Source organism: Synchiropus splendidus, chromosome 8, assembly GCF_027744825.2.
Source record: "Synchiropus splendidus isolate RoL2022-P1 chromosome 8, RoL_Sspl_1.0, whole genome shotgun sequence".
Taxonomy (NCBI): domain Eukaryota; kingdom Metazoa; phylum Chordata; class Actinopteri; order Syngnathiformes; family Callionymidae; genus Synchiropus; species Synchiropus splendidus.
Window position 1 is genome coordinate 22,271,063 of NC_071341.1, and position 25,564 is coordinate 22,296,626.

General features: G+C 45.1%; 3 protein-coding genes across 4 annotated transcripts; 2 read left to right on the plus strand and 1 right to left on the minus strand.

Moving 5' to 3' along the window:
* Positions 1-444: 444 nt before the first annotated feature.
* sarm1 (sterile alpha and TIR motif containing 1) lies at positions 445-5,447 on the plus strand. Its single transcript, XM_053872287.1, has 8 exons — positions 445-1,328; positions 1,550-2,168; positions 2,239-2,451; positions 2,516-2,607; positions 2,717-3,043; positions 3,114-3,303; positions 4,274-4,395; positions 4,471-5,447. Exons 1-8 carry the CDS (start codon positions 865-867, stop codon positions 4,613-4,615), a joined length of 2,172 nt encoding a protein of 723 aa, XP_053728262.1. The 5' UTR covers positions 445-864; the 3' UTR covers positions 4,616-5,447.
* On the minus strand, positions 5,189-9,788 carry slc46a1 (solute carrier family 46 member 1). Its single transcript, XM_053872288.1, has 6 exons — positions 9,434-9,788; positions 8,473-8,864; positions 7,928-8,406; positions 6,966-7,049; positions 6,742-6,898; positions 5,189-6,678 (listed from the first exon to the last, which is right to left on the minus strand). Exons 1-6 carry the CDS (start codon positions 9,743-9,745, stop codon positions 6,633-6,635), a joined length of 1,470 nt encoding a protein of 489 aa, XP_053728263.1. The 5' UTR covers positions 9,746-9,788; the 3' UTR covers positions 5,189-6,632.
* Positions 6,628-25,499, plus strand: foxn1 (forkhead box N1). 2 transcript variants are annotated; one of them, XM_053872289.1, is made up of 11 exons: positions 6,628-6,854; positions 7,839-9,811; positions 10,724-10,810; positions 12,195-12,248; positions 19,121-19,202; positions 19,817-20,065; positions 20,140-20,246; positions 20,380-20,476; positions 22,642-22,849; positions 22,921-23,295; positions 24,113-25,499. In XM_053872289.1, exons 4-11 carry the CDS (start codon positions 12,229-12,231, stop codon positions 24,310-24,312), a joined length of 1,338 nt encoding a protein of 445 aa, XP_053728264.1. In that variant the 5' UTR covers positions 6,628-6,854; positions 7,839-9,811; positions 10,724-10,810; positions 12,195-12,228; the 3' UTR covers positions 24,313-25,499. The 2 variants fall into 2 exon arrangements, with proteins under 2 accessions (XP_053728264.1, XP_053728265.1); XM_053872290.1 differs by lacking the exon at positions 12,195-12,248 and having other exon boundaries at positions 7,839-10,810.
* The last annotated feature ends 65 nt before the right edge of the window (positions 25,500-25,564 follow it).

A 25,564-nucleotide genomic window follows, 5' to 3' on the forward strand; every position in this document is an offset into this window, starting at 1 on the left:
GGAACGATTTTATGAATTACCTCACACGCGCACCTGTAAAATTCAATGATCTGATTTCAAATATTGTAATTATTGTTGTTGTTATCTTGTTGTTATTTTATTTTATTAGTTTATGTGTATTTTTATGTTTATTTTTTATTTTATGTTATTTTATTTTTATGTGTATGTTATGTTTTTGTTTTTTTGTCAGCACTTTATTCCAAAACACTTTCCTAGTTGGTGGCAATAAATTAAAATCCGATTCTGACTATTTACAAAATTACTTACTCATTTTAATTCTTTAATCACTTTATTATTATTATTTCCTTTCAGCAAAACAAACAATGAATGGTTTCTTTGTTCCTTAATATATTACCCTATAAGGCCAGAAGAGGGCGTCAGAGTTCTGTACAGACGTTGGAGACGCAGTGGAATTGAGGGGCGTTTCTTTTACCCTACGCCGCGTCCCGAACAGAATCCGATGGGCGGTGGAAACACCTTGAAGACACCGGCAGTTTGCGGACACGGACCAAAGGATGAGATGAGTCAGTTCGTTTAATTTGAAGCGTCATGACCGAGAGCAAATCCAGCTGATCGGAAATGTCGGCTTAAAATACCAGAAAGTGCTTCTGATGGAAACAACGGGTTTGTTTTTGCTGCGAGCGCACGCGCCCTGGACAAACACTTGTCTCCGCCGGGATTAGGGTTTGTCTTCTTCTCTGATCAGTTGGAAGCTTCTTATTTGCGTTGGTGGACGCTCGATGAGATGATGGACAAGTGATGATGTGTCAGTGGTGATTTCCCCCGTCAGGCCTCCGCGGGTACGAAGCACGGTGATCCCCGGCTGTTGTCAACAAACCCATCCCTCGTCCGCTCTGCCGATACATGCTCTTTTCTCTGACCTTCTTCCTGTGGAGGATCTACCGACACCTGTCCACCATGTTCAGCTCCGACAGACTCACTGTGCCCGAGTACGTCAGCCGGCTCCAGAGAGGCAGGAGCGGCTCCGCGGCCGACAACAGACCGGTCTCTCCGGGGATCCGCGCGGACGCGCAGACCGTCTTGGACACGTCACTGCCCGCCCTGCGCTCCTCCATCCACACGCTGAAAACCGCCAAAGAGACCTCGGATGCGGACGACACGCGCCGAGCCATCGCGGAGATCTACCAGCTGGTGGAAGAGGCCTGGGTGTTGCCGGGCGTCGGGCGGCAGGTGGCCGAGGAGATGTGCAAGAAGATCCGGCTGGAAGGAGGCCTGGAGCTGCTGCTCCAGCTCCAGCAGACCCCGGCGGTGGAGATCACCTATGAGTCGGCCAAACTGCTGGAGCAGATCCTGGTCTCAGAGAACAGGTACCGAGACCTTCCCCTCCGTCATCGACAGCACGCACCGCATCTTATACACTCAATTTCATGTCAGAAGTAGGACATTTTAAGGCTTTGTTTTGAGCTCACAAGACATAATGTGAATAAAGAAAGAAAAATGAATCTCCTGTGGGAGGTCCTCTGGAAAATTGCAGCAGTCATGACACAAATGTAGTGTTAAAGTGACCTTTACAAGTGTGTTTTGGCAGGGACTTCATCGCACGCATGGGTCTGGGGGTCATCCTCAACTTGACCCGCCACCAGGAAGACGCCCAGCTGGCGCGCAGCGTCTCGGGCATCCTGGAGCACATGTTCAAACACACGGAGGAGACCTCGGTCCATCTCATCAAAAACGGAGCCTTGGACGCCCTGCTCTTCTGGTGCCGGGGCACCGACCCCACCGTGCTGCGTCACTGCGCCGTGGCCCTGGCTAACTGTGCCATGTACGGGGGGCACCGGTGCCAGCGCTGGATGATCGAGAAGCAAGCCGCCGAGTGGCTCTTCCCACTGGCCTTCTCCAAAGAGGACGAGCTCATCCGCTTCCACGCCTGTCTGGCCGTCACCGTGCTGGCCGCCAACCGGGAAATTGAGAAGGAGGTGGTGAAGTCCGGAACCTTGGAGCTGGTGGAGCCCTTCATTGCGTCTCTGGATCCGGACGACTTTGCCAGAACTTTGCTGGACAGGACCGACAGCATGCAGGGGAGGACGGCGTCGGACCTGCAGCACTTCCTGCCTCTGCTGGATGGCTCCCGGCTGGAAGGTCAGTGCATCGCTGCCTTCTACCTCTGTGTGGAAACCAGCATCAAGTCTCGCCAGCGCAACACCAAGGTACCAGCCGGTCCCTCCCTACAGCGCAACCCACGTCAGCCCTGACTGTGTCTGTCTGGTTCTTCTGAAGATCTTCCACGAGATCGGAGCGGTCCAGAGCCTGAAGAGGATCGCCATGTACAGCACCAATGGCACGGTCTGCTCCCTTGCCAAGCGGGCTCTGAAGATGATGGGGGAGGAGGTGCCTCGGCGGATCTTGTCCAGCGTGCCCAACTGGAAAACCTGCGACGTGCAGCGGTGGCTGCAGCAGGTCGGCTTCACCGTCTTCTGCGATCGATTCCAGGTGAGTGGAGTTGAACAACTCCCCCCCTTGTGGCTGTTCTGTCGCTGACATTTGAACCATCTAGGAGCTTCAAGTGGACGGAGATCTGCTGCTGAACATCACAGAGCAGGACTTGAGCTCAGATGTGGGCATGAGTGCGGGACTCTCACGCAAGAGGCAAGTTCACGGAAGTCAACATTTAGAAGTGATTCGATCTGTACTTTGAAATTTGTCAAGCGTAATGAGTGTTTTCATTTAAAAAAGCCTCATGTTCTGGACGGCGCAGGTTCCTGAGGGATCTCCGTGTGTTGAAAACCTATGCAAACTACTCCACCTGTGACCCGAACAACATGGCCGACTGGTTGGCCGCGGTGGACCCTCGCTTTCGCCAGTACACGTACGGCCTGGTCCAGTCTGGGGTGGATCGCAACAACATCCAGTGTCTGACGGACCAGCAGCTGGAGCAGGACTGCCACGTCCTCAACGGAGTCCACCGGGCGAAGATCCTGAGCGCCAGTCGCAGGCCCAGCAAACCCTGTGACAGGGACGCTCAGCCGGCCGGTCCCGACGTCTTCATCAGCTACCGTCGCACCACTGGGTCACAGCTGGCCAGGTGCTCGCTCCGGACATGAGTCCTCACGTGGGTCTTTTGTGGCTCTAAAAAGCTGGACTCTCCTCCGCAGCTTGCTGAAGGTCCACCTGCAGGTGCGAGGATTCAGTGTCTTCATCGACGTGGAGAAGCTGGAGGCGGGGAAGTTCGAGGACAAGCTGATTCAGAGCGTCCAGCGGGCGCGCAACTTCATCCTGGTCCTCTCCGCCAGCGCACTGGACAAGTGTATGGGGGACACGGCCATGAAGGACTGGGTGCACAAGGTCAGTGCCTCACCTCTGCCGACACTGATGTGTTAACCAAGCCACTCCTTTTCACCCTAACTGTGACTTTGATACTGTTGTCCTGCATGTATTTTATCTATATCATGGCAGTATATCCGAGGTGTAATGTTTACAATCGAACAGCAGATGGCAGAAGCGTTTATGACAGGGTTATATACTGTAATTGCTGTGAGGGACGTCAAGCCAAAAACAGAAGAACAGTTTTAAATTCAACTGATATTTTGCTGCTAAAATTGTAGAGAAATATAAAAAGATTTATTACCATTACATGATTCCCCCCACCCCATTTTATATACAAAGATTCTCAGTATAAATGGTAAATAAATATTGGAAGATCCTGGCCACTGAACTGTGAGTAAAACACTGCTTTTTATTTTGATAAACTGCTAAAAGTCATGTTAAAATACATGTTTAAAGTGTGTATGGAGGAAGAAGTCGAGACAAAAAATGGTTGAAAAAAAATGAAAAGGATAATTTGCTTTGTAATTTTGCTACAACCTCAGGACGGCCACATCAATACTGGGAAAGGGCCGCTGCAGCCCATATTTAAAGGGCCGATATTGGGGTACCGATATTGAGTTGCTGGCTCACATAGCAGCGATAGATGACTGAGGGAATAAATGATAAAGCCACATTTTGTCACTTTGATCGCACGGTGTCTGTTTTATAAAGTCTGGATTTCAGGCTACATTTTTTTATTTTTTTAACTTGATCTTTACTTGAGTCTAAGTGTGAGGAAGTACGGCGCCTCTGACTCAGGGGACATTAATACTCATCAGGGCTGTTGTGGTGGGGTCATGCAGCCGCATGTCGCTAATGGATCAATGGGACTTTCCCCTCCCTTCTAATGTGTCGCTGGTTAACCTCATGCAGCAGCTCCATGAAGCTACAACGGCGCGCACATTTCCCCATGTGTTTTCTTCAACACGCCTCTCTTCTGTGGCGGCAGGAGATCGTGACGGCCCTGGCTGGCAAGAAGAACATCGTTCCCGTCACCGATAACTTCACCTGGCCTGACCCCAAATCTCTGCCTGAGGACATGAGGTCCATTCTTAACTTCAACGGCATCAAGTAAGCTGAATTCACCCGACGGCAAGCGATGTGTGCAGATGTGAGGTGGCTCATACGTGTCTCCTCGTGCGGCAGGTGGTCCCATGAGTACCAGGAGGCCTCCATAGAGAAGATCCTGCGCTTCCTCAAAGTCAACCAGGACTTGCTTGACGCTCCAAACAGTGCAGAGGGACAGAAGAAGAACAAGAAGGACGATGAAAGTGTTAGGGAAATGAAATAAGTGCTGGTGTAGTGAGTTCTCCACGTTGCATCCTGCAAACTATTTTCCTGATTGTAGATAACAAACCGGCCTTTACTGCAGTGTGTGTGTGTGTGTGCGTGAGTGTGTCCGCAGATTCCTTCGACTCAGGAAAACACATGAAGCCGCAGCATTAATGAATCACACTTTGGCTAACCAACAGGTGCTTTGATCCTAATCTAAACACGCAGGTTAGAATTTGTTTGCCGTATCACATGACCCATCGCTCTACCTCCTGAGCTCTGCCTTGCTCCACTCTGATGAGTGACGGAAGCATCCAAACACTTTCAGACGGATGAGTTTCAGCGCATTTGTCTTTGGTCTCAACTGTTCACAAATGAAATGATGTGCTGCAAAACAGAGACTTGATTGAAACAGTATGATATTCAGCGACAATATGGAAGCGAATGGAAACGCTGGTAAACGTATAAATGCAGTGCTCAACCTTATTAAACCTTGTAAACAGCAGTTACCCTCTCAGTGTCACTCTGCCCTGCAGATCATTCCCTCACATGAAGGAGTTTGAGCAGAGAAACGTAGCAATACACCATGTAAGTGAGGAGGCACTGATGATCATAATAATAATGATAATAATAATAATAATAATACGAGCAGGCGTCTGCATGTGTCCCTAATAAAGTGCAATGCATCATTGAGGCACGCTGGGAGTCAGAGAACACTTGACATTTATTTCTCTGCCGCCCTTAGTTGTGATGTCATGTTATTCTCGTGTTCAGTTACCAACCCATGGTTGTTTACACTGTGAAAGCTGCCTTGTTTCATTCCTGGTGTCTGAAATGTACATTAAAAGGCTCCTGATCAATTCCGTTGTCAAGCGTGTGGTGTGTTCATGATGTTACCGGCTGTGTTTCACATGACATCAAGATATCTTTCGCGAAACTATTGCAAAGTTGACAGGAAGCGACGTCAATGACTGCAATACAAATGTTCACCACAACATGTCAGACTAAAGTCGATCCCTCTGTCATGATCACGCTGGATTCCCATGTTTTTAACGTTTCTGACCGGTATGTTTTAACTGATCTTTAGTTAATACAAAAGCCGTTCATCACTATTATTTATTTAACGCTCATTTTAGCTTTCAAGAACATATGTTGCAGTGAAAATACAAACATGAGAAGGATCAGATTTGACCAAAACACGACCGGAGGGTTAAAGCATCTCCAACTCACTTCCACGTGTTGCTGTTTTAAAGGTGTCTCAAGCCTCTATTTATGAACTGTTTTCTGATTTTGAGTCAAGCCAAAAGTCAAAACATCTGACTGGGTCGACTCACGTTTTTGCCGTTCGATCGCCTGAGCTCAGTTTAATTCTTCACTTGACCTCTAACATTCCCTCTGAGACTCATTTTGTCAGGTCCTCTCCCTCTTATGGGCAACTGCCACTTGACCTTTGCGCACGTGTTGGTTACGGGTTTGAGCTCTGGGACTATCTGGTGTTGCTGGTGTGAAGGAGAGTCACAGTGTAACTGACCCCAGGCTGTCACTACTGTTTGACTCGCTCTGCTGTTGATCATTAATGTGTGCACAGCAGAATCCGCGATGATCAGCACCGTTGTCAGCCATTACTGATTGAAATTGTTGCGAGCATGAACAATAACTTAGATCAAAATAAATAGGTCGCCTTTATTCTTCCAACGACGGGACATCTGCTTGTCACAGCAGCAAAGTATAAACATTGAAGACAAATGCAAAGTAGCGTCGCAAAGCAGCGAGTCAGTCATTGCTACTGTATAGTCATTATTTGACAGCCATTTAAGTGTAATAAGTTGATGGCAACTTTTCAGCCAACAGACACAAATCAGCTTTATAAAAGGCGAGTAAAAAAATGACCATACATTTGAAAGATTGCAAATCTTACTGTGCTTTTTCACAGTACAGCGCTTTGGTCCAAAGTCTCTCCTGACATCATAAAAGCAGGTGTCAGTGTTGCGCTCCCTTCTGATATGGCTCATTTAAAAATGTGACGTTTCCGCCACTTATGATGCTGCAGTCCTTCTCCTTCGGCCTAGACACTCCAGGCTCCTGTAGAAACATGATCTGTCATGATTACCCTGCACACAAGGGATAGTGACTGTTAATTCTCACCCGATAATTGCTGTGGGGAAGAGGAGGAGGAGGCTGCCGAAGAGGAAGGGGAAGCCCTTCATGAAGTGCCGCGTCGCAGGGTAGAGGGAGTTGAAGACGGCGCTCCCCACCAGGTAACACAGACTCTCCACACAGGCCACCGAGGAAAACAGTGCACCTGGAACACAAAAACATCACACTACACTTCTGAAGTTTTTTTTAAATTGGTCACATGACAAGGCTACCTTGTTCAGAGTGTCCCACCAGCTTGGACAGCTTTGACCTGAGGACTGGAGTTGTGGCCATGAAGAGGAAGAGTAGACCGTAACCTGGAGACGACATTTACAAGAGACACTGTTGACAGTTCAGGCTGGTGTGGTGTACGTCGTGAAATCCGATATTATCTGACTCTTTATTGAAATATGTCTCCTTCTACTGCCATCAGTTCAATGGCAGTTGAGTATTGTACAAGGTCACACACATTATTATTGAAACTTAAAACCGCTACACAGGCTTTTAGCTAGGATTCTTGAAAGTGGGTGCCCTCGGCCCATTCCCCTCCTGACACGCCATGTCAATGACTGACTTAACACAAACTGCACCGCTCCCGAGCGCAGCTCTCTGCACGGCACTGGGGAGCAGGAGGAGCACAGGGAGCGAGCCTCGTGCCAAAAGATGCGTCAAAATACTCCTCCGATTAGAAATCAGTAATGACAGTAATGAATCAGTTCTATTCCTTGAATGGGCCCCGGACCCATTTGGCCCCGAGATCAAAAAGGTTAAGAACCCCTGGTTTAAAGTGTGGAACTTATCTCCTGCTGACTCGCCAGATGAGGATAACCGCGAGATCACACCAGTGAACAAACATGGTGGCCAAGCTACGGCTCAAAAATGGTTGAGAATCTGTGAATTTCCATTCTGTTCTGCAAAATTACTGGGCAGAAACACTCTTTTTATGGAAACCAGTGGATAACACTCTCAGTAGGGCGTTATACAGGCACTAATGATCAGACATTTAGGGCGTCCTGCTGAGAAAAACTCGGCGTCCACCTGCCCTCCCGACTAAAAGCCTGTCCGTATGAACTGGATAAATGCTTGGATGCGTTTGTCTTCCTCAGTTGACTGAAGGTTACTCCACCTCCCCCTTCAGCCCCGTGTAATAGACACAGAAGAGAAGAATATAAAGGAGAGAAGAAGGTGCACTCACCTGTGAACATGAGCTCCGTGGTGTCAGCCAGAGAGAGGACCACCAGCCCAGTCATGTTGGAGATCAAACCCATAACTGCCACCCACGAGTCCCTCAGGCACAGCTTCATGACCTTCAACCCCACAAGGCTGCTCAGATAGGCCACATGCAGAGCCGCGGAGCCGTATCCGATCAGAGCGGAGCCCCAGCACAGGGGCGTGCTCAGCTCGTACAACACGTAGAGCTCTCGGGTCCCGAAATGGACGCTGACCACCAGGAAGAAGCACAAGGTGTAGAGCCACAGCTTGTAACGGTGGAGCTTCCCAGAGTCCTCGCTGGAGCTGCCGCCCGTCCTGAAGAGGCGCCACACGGCCTTGTGATGGCGAGCGGTGAGGAGTCTGGCGCTGGGGTCAGGGTGAACAGATTCCTGCACGAAGAGGAAGGCGTACAGCGCTGAAGCCAGGCTGGTGGCAAGGACCAGCCAGAATGGATTGATGTACCTAAGTAGAGGGAGAGGAGTCGGTGAGATTTGGGGAATCTTCACAAACATGGCACAGGCTTCCTACCCTTGAGCTCTTCGCCAGTGCCCGCCAATGATACTGGCCAGCATCCCAGAGAGACCTAAACACGCCTCCAGGATGGCCACACGGAAGGTGCGAGAGCTTCTGTCGCTGATGTCGGCGATGTGCGCGAAGCAGCCGGCCAGGATGGCGTTGAAGTCACCTGACAGGCCGCTGAGCAGCCGCCCCACCAGAAAGTAGGCCACCGGGAGCTTCAGGTACATGACCAGCAGGTAGATGATGGCCTGCAGGGCCAGGCCCAGACTGGGCACGATGAGGACCGGCCTCCGACCTGCAAGGTCACTCCAGGAGCCCAGCAGGGGAACCATGAGCAGACCCACCGAGAAGCCCGCCAGATTGATGTACAGGTTCCAGTGAGCCGTCAGAGTTTCCACTTCCTGTGGAGCGAAACACACGACACGAATATGAAACCGCATCTTTCTCAAACCTCCAATAAACAATGTTCAAAAATGGTCAGACAAACAACCTCGCCTCGGCTTCAAAAACTGCCCTTTCTTTGACCTCAGCAAACAAGACTGAAACAAAGATTGTACAACAAGTATCTCTTAAAGTAGTGTCCAAGAACATGACCTCAGACTGACTGCGGCATAACTACTGGATATAAAAGTTCACCACTCTAACTTGAAGAATTTAAGGATTAAGCAGCCAAATATAACAACAAAACACATCATACTTACAATGTGTTGTCAAACTATGTTTACTGCCACTGCTGAAAGTTGAATATACTTTCATAATAACTCTAAAGGGACATTTGTGTTTTTCTTGAAAAATCCAAATGTCACGACAGTGTTAATCGTTATCGATGTAAAGAACTTTGTACTCAGCGTTTAAAAAAGTGCATATCACACGTATTTTCCAGCTGTTTACGGAACCAGTCCCTGCAGACATTTTGTCAACTTGAACATTTCAATAAAGTTTGAACGGAGTCTTCTGTGAGAGTGTCGACCTGCAGTAGCGGGTCCGCGGGGCCAGAGCTGTTGCTGCAGCCGGAGCTCTTGGTGCCATTGAAGCCCAGGTCCTGGCTCATCCGGTCCCAGATGTACTGAGTGGCCAGAGGAGCCTGGAGGCTCAGCGAGAACATGGACAGGAACAAGACCGGCTCGACCGACACCGGCAGCGGCCGCGGGCAGGCGAACGGTGGGCGCACGTTCCGGACGCGGACGTCGTCTTGCTGCTCCATGGAACCGCTGGCATCTTCGGTGGAGGTCTTCGGGCCGTCACCTACGGGAAGTATCGCTGCCGTGTCCGGTTCGTCCATGACGGCGCCTGTGCTAAGTTACATTGTTAACTACTGTGGAACAGGAAACACCCGGCGGTGCAATCGGTGAGTTAGAATATACTGACATCTAGTGGTCAAGGGGTGAACACCAACCTTCGTCATGTGAGAGGGTTTATTAAAATAAAGGAAAAACAACTGTTGAGCAACTGTAGTGTCTGTTTTAGCAATACGCTCGCACTAACCCAGAATGTATTTTATATTTTTTATTTTTTTTATTTTTTTAATTATTACTAATATTAAAACGTTATTAATCCCGAGGGAAATTGTGTAATATATTTAGCTATAATGTCTAATTCTGCTCTTGGTTATTATATGTTAGTTATGCATTCATTTATTTTACTACTCTGCGACTACTATCACGACATCCAGGGTATATTGTGTTGGTACATTATGTCAGATGAATATTTTGGTGGATGGACGTTATATAGTGTGTATGCAAGAATCGTAGAAAAGTATTTGGTGCAATTACCTTTTTGTCATAACGGGATTTCAACCTGAATTTGGACGTTGCGTGCAGAGATGATGGAATTGTTTGGGGTCACCAGTAGCAGCAGCAGCGATGGGCTCTGCAGAGATTAAGCTCTCTCGAACATGATCCGGGTTAAGGGTCTAAAATCTCTTTTTACTGCAGACCATCCTTTTTAGATGGAACAAAATTAAGGGGATGTCCCCCCCCCCCCCTTTTTCTGGTAATGTAACTATTAATCTTCTACATAAACTCTTATTTACTCTTATATTTCAAGGTTTTGCATCTCTTTGAAACCAAACCAGTGACTCGACTGATGAAAATTCACATCCTTCTTTATTGTTTACTTGCTGTGTTTGAAGTGCATTCCATATTTACTCCTTTAGGTTGCTATTTTTCATCTCCCTCCCTTGAACTTGCTCTCTATTTTATCACATTTCTCTCCAGTCTGTCCGTAACCCAAGTGAAGTGTGTCCTATTTCTTTTCATAGGACTTTGTGTTTTGGACACAGAGCGCTGACATGGTGATTCATTCCCTTTCCAAAGCCTGGGGCCGCAGTAAAGGAGCTACAATCCAGGTATTGGTTTTAAAGTACCTTATGTATTTATCTATCCCTTCATTCATCCATCTTCCGAGCCTTTCGGAGGTCAGGTCCTGGGGGCTGCGGACAAAGCTAAGAGGCCTTGGTTTCCTCTCCCCAGAAACCAGTTCTTCCTTGGGAATTCCATGGTATTTCTGGGTCCGCCTCTAGTCCGCTCCTGGTTCTCCCAGACTGACCTTCTTAGGGTACCCCTCAGGTAGTGATGGGCCAGTGAGGCTTCATGAAACAGTGTCCTAACCTTTGAGGCTCAGTAGGTGGCGCTGTTGGTTTAAAAACGAGGTGAGGTTTCATTGAAATGGCCATTCAAATCCAAAGATTTTAGAACAGAGAGCGCCACCTACTGGGCTCTGAAAATGAGAACACTGTTTCATGAAGCCTCATTGGCCCGTCACTAACCACAGGTGTCTAGAAGGCCTCCTCAAAAGATCATTGTACCACCTCAACTGACTCTCACACTATGGGAAAACCAATGTGAGACGCTTGAATCTGCAATGTAAAGTAGTTGGCAGCAGAAATGTGGATTGGCCTGAAAATCATGAGCTTTTCCTTTTGGCGCCGCTCTTCTATCCCCATGGCAGATGCACAGTCCTCACGACTGAGCTGTACCAAGCTGCCTGTCAATCTTGCACACCCTTTTTCCCTCACTGGTGAACCAGACCTCAAGATATTTAAACTCAACCAAGGGGGAAGATCTCTCTTCCAACCTGGACACACTGCTACTCATAACATGTTTTTTTAAGATAGATGTTCTCTGTGTACCTGGAAGGAGAATTTCATCGACAGTAGAGTGGCCAGTAATGCTGACAGTGTTCCTTCCTATAAGTTAGTACAGATACTAAATGTGTGATTCATTTGAAAGTTTATTCGTTGTTGGTGCCATTCACTGAGAGTAAATCCGTCGACAGTACAGCCTTAGTTTAAAAAAAGATATATGGAGCTATCAGAAAATTCAAATGACACAAAATAGCTGTAGTTTGAACGTAGTAGGTAGGAGGTTCCGTGCGGCTCAGCTCAGGTAACTAAAATCCTCTTCATACTTAGGATTAGTAGAATATGGTCTGGGTTCAATATGAAATCATCCAGAGATACAGAGGGCAAATCCCTTGAGAAGATTGATTCTGATCATAAATTATAAAGTTGACCGAACCGACGAGTGGTGAACTAGTTTTAGGGAAACTGATTGAAAATATTTTCTGGCATCGGCCTTTTATGTGAAGAACCAGAGGGATTAAAAAAGCTCTGTGATCCAAGGTCAAACCGGCTAAATGGATATCGATGGCAGCTTTATTTTCATCACAGGATCTAGTGCACGTCAGTGAAATGACTACTACGTAGGTGAAACTATCATTCTCCCTCGCAGAGTTCGACGCGGCAGTCGGAGCTAATGAGGCGTGATGGAAATGCGTTTTCAGTGGTGAGTCAGTCTTCCTCTTCTGTGTTTTCCTTTTGGTTCTACGCTTCCCTGATTCATATTCACCAAAACCATCCAATGGCATGTGTCGTGGTGAAACTCCGGAGCACCTTCACCACTCAGCGAAGCTGTGTTTCATCATGACTGCGGCAGTAGCAGCTGCACGCTTCCCCTGGGGTCAGAAAATAACTCCAGACTTTATTTACCTTCACTTGGAATACATTTATAAATCTTGACTGCCTATAGGATCATGTAAAAGATAAGAAATATTTCAGTCTGAAAATATTTTAGTTTCATGAGTTCAATGATCCTTTAAATAATTGTAGCGAAACATGACCGTGTGACTATAGCACTTACTGTTAGGAGCTTACTACTTGGCTGTAAGACAAAAATATCTATTTTAAAACGTTTCTTAAAGTAGTTAAAAAATAGTGAATTTTCATGAAGAAAAAAAGGCTTCACTAGACATGAAACATTCATAAATCTTGACTGCCTATAGGATGATGTAAAAGATAAGAAAGATTTCAGTCAGAAAATATTAAAAAGTTTCCTGAGTTCAATGATCCTTTAAATAATTCTAGCAAAACATGACAGTATGAGTATAGCACTTATTGTTAGGAGCTTACTACTTTGACTTACACTTACTCTGAGTCAAAATATCTATTTTCAAAAGTGTTTATAAATACTTTAAACATAGTAGAAGAAAAAAACCTTCACAAGACATGAAACGTTTATAAATAAACAAAAACTGTTGGTTTGGGAAGGACAGAAACTCAAAGCAATGTCCAATATATAGATATTGTGGAGAGGTTGAGGGGTTGTCAACAAGTTCAAGAGGAGCAACGCTCATAAACGTGCAGCCGAGGTGAGGAGAAATGCGGGTGTGGTTCAGGATTGTGACACCCAGAACAGCACGATAGTCTGAGCTGGGATTTAAAGAGTTAAACATCTTCTCCTGCCAAGATGAGTGCGGTGATAAAAATAAACTGTTTAACATTCCATCTGTTTCGTGGCAGTCAAAGTTCCAGATGTCACTCTTGATTCTTCGTGACATGCTGGTCGTGAGCTCCTGACCCATAGCAGCTCAGGTTTTGGTGGCCGGCCACTGCCACCTGAAGTCTCTTCTAGTTCATAACCATTTGTGCGTGTATAGATTCCCAGGGTCTATGGACGGTGGCCCAGAAGGGCAAACGACAAACACAAAAGAAAAGTATGACTACAAACCAACAAGCACATTTACGAAAACAGAAAGACAATTACGAAAACGGAATCGCCATAACATTGACGCCAACCTGCTATAAAGCCTGTTGTTGACTGGACACATTGCACAACAACAGTTGCGGTTTTGTTTTTTGTGATCGCCGTTGATTCCGTTTATGCAATTGCAGTCCTGTTTTTGTAAATATGTTTCTGCTTTGGGGATTGTGATTTTGTGATTCCGTTTTTGTAAATGTGCTTTTTGGTTTGTGGTCGTGCTTTTCTTTTGTGTCGTCTTTTGCCCTTGGGGGCCACCGTATTTGTGAGATGATCATGTGCTGGTGTGACACTCGCTCACAAGACGAATAAGTGATTTATCACAGAGCGCTCAGTGGTTTGTCTTTGGAAGATGCGAAATAACATGCACAAGTAATATTTAGCTTGGAAATACATAAGGCATTTTTGCATTGTTTATAATGGTGAAGCCGCGGTCGCTGCAGTGAGATGGTGACGTCACATCGATGCTAGTCGATGTCTGCCCTCAGTTGCACTAACCCGCTAATGCTAGCAGAAATGGCTGAGTAATGATTCTAATTTTTGCCGACGTGGTTTGCATCTTGCTGACACGGACGGCAGGTGGTGTTCTACTGATCGTCTTGCAAGGCACGCGGGTAAAAGTGACGCTTGCAAATAGGCTCTGCTCCTGGTCCCGTCTAAGACAATGAGACTTTCTGTGGCATCTCTTCCCAGATTACACTCTCCTGGCTCTGGCAGCGAGTGCCGTCGGCAGTGGCCCTCACTCAGTAACGCTAGAGTTTATTCACTCTGTAATTCATCCTCTTGTCTGTGTCGTGATGCCTCACCCTGCCACTGAGGACAAGGTTTGCGTGAGGTAGCGCTGCGACGACGGAAAGCTCCTGTGAAACTGCTTGTGCTGACACAACTCTTCATTCTGCTTTTTTCTGAGGCTAAATGAGTTGCGAACATGTCGGTGCACCGTTAACTGGAGCTCCCGCTGGACGGGCCTGAGCCGGGAGGCTCCCAAATCACGGTCGGTTGCTGTGTGGTTGGCCACAGGCTGTGATCAGCAGCGTATCTGGTGTCTTTTCTGACAAGTCACCATTCAGTCAGGCAGAGAAAGACGGATGGAAGGAGGAAGAGAAAGATGAGAGAGTTGCCAGCTGCCAATGACTCCACCAATAGAGCCTCTGGAACCTGTTGCAGCAGGTTTTTCTTACTGTATATCTTATTGCTGGGTTTGCCTGGATGTGTGCCAGACACACACACACACACACACACACACACTCCAACCTATTAACCACCTCAATACACATGAAAAGACAGTCGATTTGACAGACGTGTGACACAACTAGCAGGCTGAATGAGCGAGGAACGTGGACGGCTGCAGGGAAAGTTTACACCAAACAACAGGGAGGTGTTTGACACTTGCAGTCCGGTAGGTAAACACCTCGCTTTTTCTCCATCGGAATGTTTGAACGACGCACTAGAGTTGGTCACGTTGCCTTTATGTATTTGAGGTGTTTTTGCTCAAAGCTGACACGTTGGAACGGTGACAAACACTTGAGTTCAGATGCTGATCGACGCCAACTGCTGTCACTGCAAGTCGACGACGGAGAGATTTGCATATTGCAGCCGGAGTTGAATTTAATGACCCAGTTCTGTGAATCTCTCGTGGTTCTGAGCGCATGACTCATGGAGCCCGATATCTTCTCTTATTGTCGACGCACTTTTCCACCCCGATATGGACCTGGGTGTCCGCTACATTATCCGCTCTGATGTTTGAATCCTTGAACGCTTCGGGACTGCAGTTGTACTGTAAAGTTTCCATGATAACTGTGGGAAAAATGCACCCACATATTTACCTGTACTGTACAGTACAGACACCAGCATTTGATTAACACAATACTGAAAGCACACAGCCGTGGGCCTGGTTTGTAAATAAGCTCAGTATAGCTGTTCCTCCTCTGCGCAGGATTTCAACTTTTCAGAAACTAAATCAGCAAAAGCTACTGATTAAATGAGTACTGAATAGTTACTTCAAAGCCCATAATGTTTCACTCAGAACAGAAAAACTCAAGCAAAAAGTCCGGAGTGAAATCTACTTTCTTTGTGCGGAATATGTCGGAACAATAAGCCTATGCATTTGTTCTCAACAGTAGGTCGATAGATTATGGCCTGAAAATATTATGGTCTGTCTTCCACTCCTTTGCAGTCGCTCAGGTAGAAGACACTTGGGTAAGATGTTCTGCAAAAGCTGTTTGTACTTGCTACTGAGCCGGTGTTTTCGTAACATGCAGTACATTAGTATAACTTCATGCCTCCTCGGTGCCAACTGCTCCATTGTCACATGTGAGAATGAACTGAGTGAGAGGTGAAGATCTTGCACATGGAACCTTCATGCGGAAGAGAAACAGACAAATAGACCAGCTGCACGATGCAGCATTACTTTGTAATTACTTCTAATATCAGTTCTACACCATTTTATGGATGTAATTACTTTAATTCTAATAAATGATAAGCTGCAATCATAATCCTGTCAACTTTGAAAGTTCTGAAGCCTCTTGCTCTCAACTGATTTGTGTGGAAATAAATCACATCAGGAGAATATGACAGTGTGAGTGTGGCACAGCTTGTCGTTCAACATCCAACGTTTACACACAGATAAAGTCAAAAATGTTGCACAGGATGAGTGACACCTTTGCATGCAGATGTTATTGGAATACTGGTCGTGCTATCGACTTGTTTTGTTTTTTGTTTTCCTTTTACTGTTTATTGCAGTGGATCTCAATTGCACGGTGGCTGAGAAGTGCTCAGTACATTTTACAAACTCTTGGAAGAAATTTAGACAACACATATACAACATTTCAAACAAATTTTTTTTTCCTGAGTTTTTAAGCGTAAGTTCAAGTAAATGTGTCTTTAGAGTTTGTGAATTTCTAGTCAGAGTTTAAAAATGTGCTGCCATTTTATGCTAATTTGCCAAAGAACTGTACGGTAAGGGAGGAGACGAAATTATGGACGTGGTCCAGAAGTGGTTGCTGGAACGTTCCACGTGTACCGATCTTTGGGAGTGAATGCAGAAAGATGTACTCAAATGCACTCATTGTGAAAATGCATTTACAAACTCTGAAAACACATTTACAAAATACGCTTATAAACGCAGGAAAAAAATAGTTTGCTGAAGAAATGTTGTAAATGTGTTTCGCTATTTGTAAATTTGTTCCAGGAGTTTGAAAATACGTTGTGTTGGGGCAGCAGCCGAAAGCAGGAAACTTCTCTCTCTGGAAAACTTTATCTCTTCTCAGGTCTTCCCAGTCTAATCCAGTGACATGCTCTCTCCAGAGAGACCTGGGTCTGCCCCAGGGCTTCCTCTCAGTTGCACATTGCTGTAGAATGGAGGAGGCTGGTAGACTTCCTGGAAAGATGCCTGAGCAACCTCAGCTGGCCTCTTTTGACATGGAGAAGCATGGAGAGGTGCTACAGCCAGATTTGTCTTGAAGTCGCGATGGGCCAGTGAGGCTTCATGAAACAGTGTCCTCATCTTCAGTGGCCACTAGATGGCCCTTGGTACACTGAAATCTTTGGATTTGACCAATCATGTCAGTGGAATTTCACCTCATTTTTAAATCAACAGCGCCACCTACTGGGCTCTAAAAATGAGGACTCTGTTTCATGAAGCCTCACTGGCCCATCACTGGCTTTAAGACCGCTTGTATAAGGAGTCTTGTGCTTCCAGTCCCTCAGAGCTTGTGACCATAGAATAATTTTGTGTCGCAGCAGACTTTTGTGCGGTGCGAGCGCTGAAATGATTGGTTTCTGATTCACCAAGGTTTCAGAGTCGAGGCTTGCTGTTTTTCTTAAACAGGGACATTCACTTCCTAGTCGTAACATAACCTTGAGCTGTGGTACGATGCGTGGAATTACAGAGAGGCAGGTTTACTTTCTTACAAAAGTTTAAGATTTTTACAAAAACAACCGTCATCACTAGAATCAATTTTCATACCATAACGTCAACAAGCGTTGCACTTAGATGCATGACTGATAAAGATAAGAGCCCAGTCAAGAATTAAGTGAAAGGGATTGCAATACAGATCATGGTTGAAATGTGTCAGGTGTGTTTCCTTCCCAGCACTGGAGATACATGGAGGATTATGTCAAATAAAACATCACACTCCCCAGAGATGCTGATGCAAGAAGTCCATTTCCCTCTCTCTTTTAGAAATGAATCTCAAACATATACATGTTTAATATGAAAACTGACACCTCTGTTCGACCAGGGGGAGGATGCAATGACATCACTGTGAGGAAGCCAGTGCAGCAGAACCCACATGCTGGTCATTTCTGTGAGAGACTGGGACTCTAGGTTACAATTTAACAGTTTTATGAACAGTATTAATACGATAAATATACCACCAAAGAGAGGGACAGGAGAACCGAGGTGGTCAGTGAACTGGGAGAGAAACAGGAGCAGAGTTGAGGAACAGATGTGAAGACAAGGAGAGTCAGTGCAGTCTGAACAGAAGCACACAATACAGACAGCTGTCAGTACAGGCTCGTGGAAAATACACAATACCCAAGTGGTCGAACATGAAGCGCAGCAGTATAAAAACAGAACGGAAGGTAACAATAGAACAGCAGTCAGAGAAGCACGTGGAGGTCACACACGGCTGAGTACAGGAAGCAAAAGAAGGAACCAGTCGAACTGGCACCCAGCACTGGAAGCAGACAAAATAAAAGCCCATCATGACAGTCATCACCTTCCCTCGTCGCCTGTGAAGCAAATCTGATCTGGTCGGATAAATAGCTTCATTGCTATCCTGTTGTCGGTCCTAACACAGCGACACCAAGAGACTGAAGTTGACTGAAGGCCCATTCAAGCTCCATTTACGTACGGAACTGTTATATTTCAGTCATAATCCCAATTCAAACTATGTTCCCGTCACTGATCACATGCTTCCATGCCTTGTTTACATTGGTATTGCTGTTCACCACAATGTCCACCAGGGGGAGCAGCCCAGCTTCAAACGTTTATGACAACAACAAACTCCAAAATCAACATGGCGACTGTGGAAGAAGCATTGATCATGTAGCTCTTGCACTGAAGAGGATGGATGTTTCTGGTGGTACTGCTTTGTTTGGTCTATCGGTAAGCTTTGTGTAAACAGATCCAGAGCCATATGGAACGTTGAGTATATAAGGGCCATGATATGTAAAAATGTGTCACTCAAACATAAGAAATTTGACCCCGGGACTTCCCTTTCACATTAGGGTGCAGTGCCAACTAGAGTCTTCTCTGAGTTCCTGAAGGCGAAGAGTGCGGATGAGGGTCTGTCCATGAGAGGTTTCCTTACCTTTCTCCCTCAGCCTTCTTTCACCTTCACACTTCACTGCTTTGTCTCTTCAGCATTATTTGGAGTCACATGACCCGACAGCCACGCTGTGTTGCCAGTTTTAATGAGCGTGCTTTATGACACGGCTGAGGTTACCTTTACTGGAACCTTGTCACGTGTCTCCCACCTCTTCTCGGATCAGATGACAAACCTTGACAGTCAACTGCTGCCCAGCTGGGGATCTTATGTTGTGACAAATGAATCACCTGTTCTCCTCAATAAATATGTATATTCACTTGGAAAAACCTGATTTCACTTTCTCAACAGGAGCAGATTCCTGTGCAGGAGATCAAACTCTTTCAAGTCAGGATACGTGACAACCACCTGCCACTCGATGGAACAATCGCAGGTACCGAATTATATAACTTCACTTTGGTCACCATGGTGTTTTTTTCATTGAGCAAAATCTGTTCTAGCTAATGATAAGTCAGTGAGGCTTCATGAAACAGTGTCTTTACTTTTAGAGCTCAGTAGGTGGCGCTGCTGGTTTCAAAATGAGATGAGGTTTAATTGAAATGGCTGTTCAAATCCAAAGACTTTAGAGCAGAGTGTGTCATCTACTGGGCTCTGAAGATGAGGACACTGTTTCATGAAGCCTCATCAGCCCATCACTAGTTCTACCTTAAGATTTCTTGTACATGCAAGGTTCAAAAGGAGCTCAATAAGTGGCGATCTTGGATTGAAAAGAGTTTTCATTGAATAGTCGTGATAGGCTAATGAGGCTTCATGAAACAGTGTCCTTATTTTCACAGCTCAGTAGGTGGCGCTGTTGCGCAAAAAAGTTTCATCGAAATGGTTGTTCAAATCTGAATATTTTAGTGCACCGAGTGCCCCCTGTTGGGCTCTGAAAATGAGGACACTGTTTCATGAAGCCTCATCAGCCCATCACTGAAGCCGAACGATACACAGCAGACAGTGAAGACACTGTTTCATGGAGCCTCACTTGTAACTCCTCGCTTCAAGGACGGCGATGACGGCAGCTACGCTCTGCACGAGAGCAACACTTTCATCTCAAGAGCCGCGAGTATGGACCGGAGGCGCAGCGTTGATGGCGACTCACAGCGCTTCCATCCGTACCCGCGCCAGCTCAGTGAGGAGGGAGCCGGTTCTCTGACCTGCCTGCCAGAGGTCTACAGGCAGGACTCCAGTTCACGGACGCCCAACTCCAACATGGAGGCCTGGGAGCACTACAACACATACTCAACAGTGGCGGTACTTCTTCATTCATCCTTCACTTCATCCACAAGTGAAATGCAACAGCTCAGTTGTCTGTGTGTTTGATACAGGACTCACCGATTGCCTATCCCAGTCATGATCGCTCCAAATATCCGCATGATCCACTGCAGAGAGGCGCCACACACCCCCTTTTCCCAAAACCTGTTTACTCATACAGGTATTTATTCGTGATTTATTTCTAACCTCCAGTCCACATTCTCCTTATTAACCACCAAATATCGAATACTTCTGGTCGACGTATTCACTGCTAGTGTTTTTTTTTTATCTATATATTTCTGTCACGATCACAGTATTCTGATCTTCATGGCTCTGAAAAACAGTAAAACGGGAAGCCTGCCTGTCAGCGAGATCTACAGCTTCATGACGGAGCACTTTCCCTATTTTAAGGTACAGTAGTTCCAGTTTCATTCTTCAGCCTTGATCCGTTTGTTTTCTGACCCTTTTGTGCCATTATACACATTGTTAGTTGGACAAACTTCTCTTGACATTTGTTTTTTCATTGAGGATAAGCAATTAGAGAAAATATGCATCTTTTATACACATCACAGAAAAAGATATTTTTTAATAATATATATAATAATACAGGATTGAGTTGTAATAACAATGTAACAATTTGTCTAGCATTTCAATATCATTAGAATATATATATAAAATACAGGATTGAGTTGTAATAACAATGTAACAATTTGTCTAGCATTTCAATATCATTAGAATATTTTATATATGTATAAAATATTCTAATATATATATATACATATATATATAAAATATTCTAATGATATTGAAATGCTAGACAAATTGTTACATTGTTATTACAACTCAATCCTGTATTATTATATATATTATTGAAAAAGATCTTTTTCTGTGATGTGTATAAAAGATGCATATTTTCTCTAATATGCATCTATTATATATATATATATATATATATATATATATATATATATATATATATATATATATATATATATATATATATATATATATTCAATTTTATTGAATCATGTTGGACAGATATTAGAAGGACATAAATGTTCTAATAAGAACATTTATGTCCTTAATAATGTTATGACTTCATTTATTTCTTAATTAATTTATTGTCATTTGGTCCTTGCTCAGATTTTATTTTTTTTATATTATCTTTTTTTTTTTTTTTTTGTTAGATTTGTTGTAACATTGACATTAAAGAGGCCCTTTAAGTTAGCACCAGTGTTGACAACATTACAATATAATAAGCATATCTTCAGAACGCGAGGCCTTTTGAGGCAGGTAGAGTCCTCCCTCATATTTAATATTTCAATACTTCTCATGTACCTGATCAGAATTGATCTTCTCTGCCCTTTACCACAGTCTTAAAACACCAGGTCCCTCTGGATATAGCCTTAGTTTGCCCTTCCTTAGGTCTGTTCTGGCTCATGTGCCGTGTGATAGGAGCACACTGAGAGAGAGCTCGCACCTCAGATTGAACCTTTGAGTGTCACAAGTGCGGCACATTCCACCTACAAATCAAATATGTTGAGACTCACCTCACACACTCGCTGCCCTTCCTTGTGAAGAAGGCACCTCAGATGGCCTCTCTCCTAACAGCTGCCTGTGAGCACTGAGCAACGGCTGCAGGGCCCCATAGGACGCAGGAGAGGTGCAGGTATAAAAACGCAGCCGTATCTTCGATTGAAAAGGTTTTCTGGATAGTGGCCTGCCGTGACACGCAGGTATCAATCTGTGTCGATGCTAAAGATAAAGGCTTTAATGTTGCCCCCAGGCCGAGCTGCCAGTTAGTATATCTGTGTCATCCAGACAGGAAGACTGTCAGAGTCAGAGGTTTGGCAACATGCTTCACAATATGTATATGAAAATTTAGCATCTAACCGTGAGTTTACAATGACAATAACTCTGGAGGTATTGTAGCACATACAGTTATTATGTAATGTGCGATGTGTTTCATTAAAAGATACGATATGCAATAAAAGAAGTGTCTGATGTTTTAGAAAAGAATGTATATTACAAATATCTTGGATAATTTGAAAATAATTCATATTCAAATCCAAACTATGAATCATTGTATCATCAACTATTACACATGAATAATAAATAAGCCTTAATTTTTTAGATGTCATAAACGTAGAAAAGATGAAGTACAATTACACATAATATAATAATTAGGTCTTCAAATAATAATAATAATTATTATGTCTGCAATCTTAGAAAACTAGAAATTTACTAATATAATAACAATGTTGTGTAATAACAATGTGTAATAACATGTTGATGATTATTATATTTGCCTGAGTTGTAATAAACATTACATATGCTATGTAGTTTCAGAAAATTGACAAACTAATAATAGATGAATCAAAACTAGACAAAAATATATATATGTTCCATGGTTTGAACTTGAATTTGGTTTGTCTCCGCACTGAGGAGAAAGTAGCTCCATCTAGTGTTCAGACTAAGAAGTACAACAAGGCCCGGCGACCTTCTCGATTCCTTTGGGCTGAGAGGAACTCAGTTTCACGTTTTGAAATTGTAAATCTATTTGTTGCATTGATCAGACGGCTCCTGACGGCTGGAAGAACTCTGTGAGGCACAATCTCTCCTTGAACAAATGCTTCGAGAAGGTGGAGAACAAAAACGGGAACGCCTCTCGTAAAGGCTGCCTGTGGTCCCTCAACCCTGCCAAGGTGGAGAAGATGCAGGAGGAGCTGCACAAGTGGCACCGCAAAGACCCGGTGACGGTGCGGAGGAGCATGGCGCGACCTGGTGAGAACATCCCAGGGGACCACAGGCGTCCTTCGGGGGCTGATGTGTATGTGTGCGTTGGTCATATCCAGAGGAGCTGGACCATCTGTTTGGTGAGAGGCGCAGCAAAATCAGGCCACTTCCTCCCTACGCCGGCCGAGACCTGCTCTCCAGGCTCTCCACCAGCTACAGCCGCACCTCCGTGTCCGTCCACTCTCCTCCGCCTCCTCCCCCGCAGATGTCATGGTTTCCTCCGGCGAAGACCAGCAGCCACCCCGGCCTCTTCACACCGTGTTCACTGTGTCCGGTCCCAGCCGCCTCTGGAGGCCTGAGCGCCGCCGTGGAAGGGATGATGCCGCCGCCGTACAGCGAGGCTCAGCGGCTGCTGCCCGACTGGCTGTCGGAGAGAGACGCCATGTACGATGTGGACACGCTAAACCCCAGTCTGGTTGACCTGCAGCTGCAAGGTCAGTTCCTCTGGTCTTCCCTCTCGCTGCCTCATCTGGTTTTACCAACAGACGTTTACTGGTGAGCGCATGCGCTGCTCAACTTAGACGGAACCTGATGTGGACACGACGATAACTGCACATGTTGGCGAGTGTTCACTGTGACATTTTTCACTGCCTGATCTGGTCCGCCGGAAATTCCGGTGCTGGAACCGGAAATCACGCATGTTTTAACAACTGACGTTTACTGGTAAGCGCATGCGTTCATGGTTAGTCAAGTTTTTTTTTTACTTAAAGTAGTCTAGATTTAGAAATTGTATGTTTTTATCTGATATTCTAGTTTTTGTTTTTTTTTTTAATCCAGCATTATTGAATCAGTAAACATTTCAAGCTCCTCCAGAACATTTGACCTGTGCAATATATTACTTCAGACAGGTGCAATTTCTGGCTCCAGCACCGGAATTTCCGGCGGATCAGATCAAGGCAGTGACAACATTATCTTGTGCACGCAAGTGTTGTCATCACATTGTCACATTCGAATCTAGTCGCATAAAGCTTGTTCAGTGAAAGTGTAGCGCTTTTAAATCTATGTGAAACAAACATAAGGAGAAATGTTTCCCATTCACTCTGTAATGTATCAGAAACGATGCATTGCGCAAGTGTATTGGAGGAGCTTGAAATGGTTGTTGATTCAATAATGCTGGTTAAAAAAAGATAAATACTATCAGCTAAAAAGGTACAATTTCAGATGACAACGTTAAATGTTGACTCTTTTAATAATACAATTGTAAATTCACAGCCATGAAGAGCCCATCTTTGGATGACTGTTGTGTTGCAGGCAGCCTGTGGGAGGAGTTGAGGGAGGACAGTCTGGTGTCAGAGCCGCCGGAGCACGTCCCCACCACTGTGGCCCAGAGCTCAGGACCAAGCACGGCACAGTTCACGGGTGGGGGGCCGATAGATGAGCCCTACTGGACTGCAGCCGACAGTTTGACTGGATACATGAGCTGCTGCACCACCTCCATCACTCTGTTGTGAAGACGGCTTCCCTCCAGAATCCAACACGAGGAATGCATTTCATAGACGCTACTGTTTTCACCAGTTCATCCTGAGGCTTTTGGGGAGTCATAGTTCCTGTTGGCTGAGGACAGTGTTACGGACAATTGAGAGTCAACCATTAACCTCTGTATGGTTTTAAACTGTGCAATTTTAATTGAACAAACTCACAAATAAAAAAAAATTAAGGAGCGTTTAATTAATATTTTATAAAGGTCTACGACATTTCAAACTGTCGTTTGGATGGTTTTCAAATGGTCATTTTTCAGATGTTCATGAGGGAAAAAGAGGCACCTTGTTTTAAAAGTATACAGTATTATTTAAGAAAAGTAGATTTGTTGTTGTATTATGAGGTGCAAGGTGTTGAGCTAAGGGGGAACCTTGCAGGAGCAGGAGTCGACTGTGACCTGGTTGCATGCAGCACCAAGTCAGAGAAGTCATCACTGGCTTTGCTTCTTGCGTGAGCAGAACCACCAGCAAGGCAGAGGAGGTGGTGATCGACTTCAGAATCACCAGTCAAGTCCAAGTCCAAGACTTCGAGGACCCGAATCCAAACTGAGCACAGACGTCTGTCAGTCATATATTTGTAACTGCAAAATAAACAGTTATGTAGAAAAGTGAAATGCATCATTGGAACAAACACTTGGTCTTGACTGCGACTCTACAGGACACACAACAACTGCACAAGAAGGGCCAAAGTGGTTTCTTTCTGCTGAGGATTCTCAGGTGTGAGCAGGAAACTGTAGAGAACTTTTTGTCGTGGGAACCCTCCCACCTTTAAATGAGACCATATGGGCCTTGAGCAGCCCCTTCAGTGACAGAGTGATGCTCGCAACATGTACTGTAAGCCAGTGTTTTTCAACCTTTTTCAAGCCACGCCACCCTTGGTTCACTGAAAAACACCACCAAAGGAAGCTCAGTCAAAGTGCACTTGTGCTTAAAGTCCTATCGAAAATCCCTATTCATTTTTGAAAACTGTCGCTACTGACATTCGCCTGTTATTTTGCCAGGATATTTGCAGAAACAAATTGTTTCATGTGTCCAGAAAGGGGCGGCAATATGGCAAAATATATCATGATTGATTTATTTACTTCCTTTAAATAACTGTTTGGATTTTACCGCTTCTCTTTTGCATGATTTTATTCTAGTTTTGAGTTTCCAGACACAAATCCTTAGCATTCTTTGCCTGAACTTGCTTCATAAAAACAATGATTCTTTCTCTCTTCACATTTTG

What these genes read in the sequence shown, in the direction of transcription:
- sarm1 (XM_053872287.1), top strand. Translation starts at nt 865, where the DNA reads ATGCTCTTTTCTCTGACCTTCTTCCTGTGGAGGATCTACCGACACCTG. An exon ending in TGAAGGACTGGGTGCACAAG is followed by an intron (nt 3,304 to 4,273) that starts GTCAGTGCCTCA and finishes CTGTGGCGGCAG; the next exon opens with GAGATCGTGACGGCCCTGGC. An exon ending in CTTAACTTCAACGGCATCAA is followed by an intron (nt 4,396 to 4,470) that starts GTAAGCTGAATT and finishes CTCGTGCGGCAG; the next exon opens with GTGGTCCCATGAGTACCAGG.
- slc46a1 (XM_053872288.1), bottom strand. Translation starts at nt 9,745, where the DNA reads ATGGACGAACCGGACACGGCAGCGATACTTCCCGTAGGTGACGGCCCG. An exon ending in CACGGAGCTCATGTTCACAG is followed by an intron (nt 7,050 to 7,927) that starts GTGAGTGCACCT and finishes TGTCGTCTCCAG; the next exon opens with GTTACGGTCTACTCTTCCTC. An exon ending in GGTGGGACACTCTGAACAAG is followed by an intron (nt 6,899 to 6,965) that starts GTAGCCTTGTCA and finishes TTTGTGTTCCAG; the next exon opens with GTGCACTGTTTTCCTCGGTG.
- foxn1 (XM_053872289.1), top strand. Translation starts at nt 12,229, where the DNA reads ATGGAAATGCGTTTTCAGTG. An exon ending in AAACCTGTTTACTCATACAG is followed by an intron (nt 20,247 to 20,379) that starts GTATTTATTCGT and finishes TCACGATCACAG; the next exon opens with TATTCTGATCTTCATGGCTC. An exon ending in GAGGAGCATGGCGCGACCTG is followed by an intron (nt 22,850 to 22,920) that starts GTGAGAACATCC and finishes GGTCATATCCAG; the next exon opens with AGGAGCTGGACCATCTGTTT.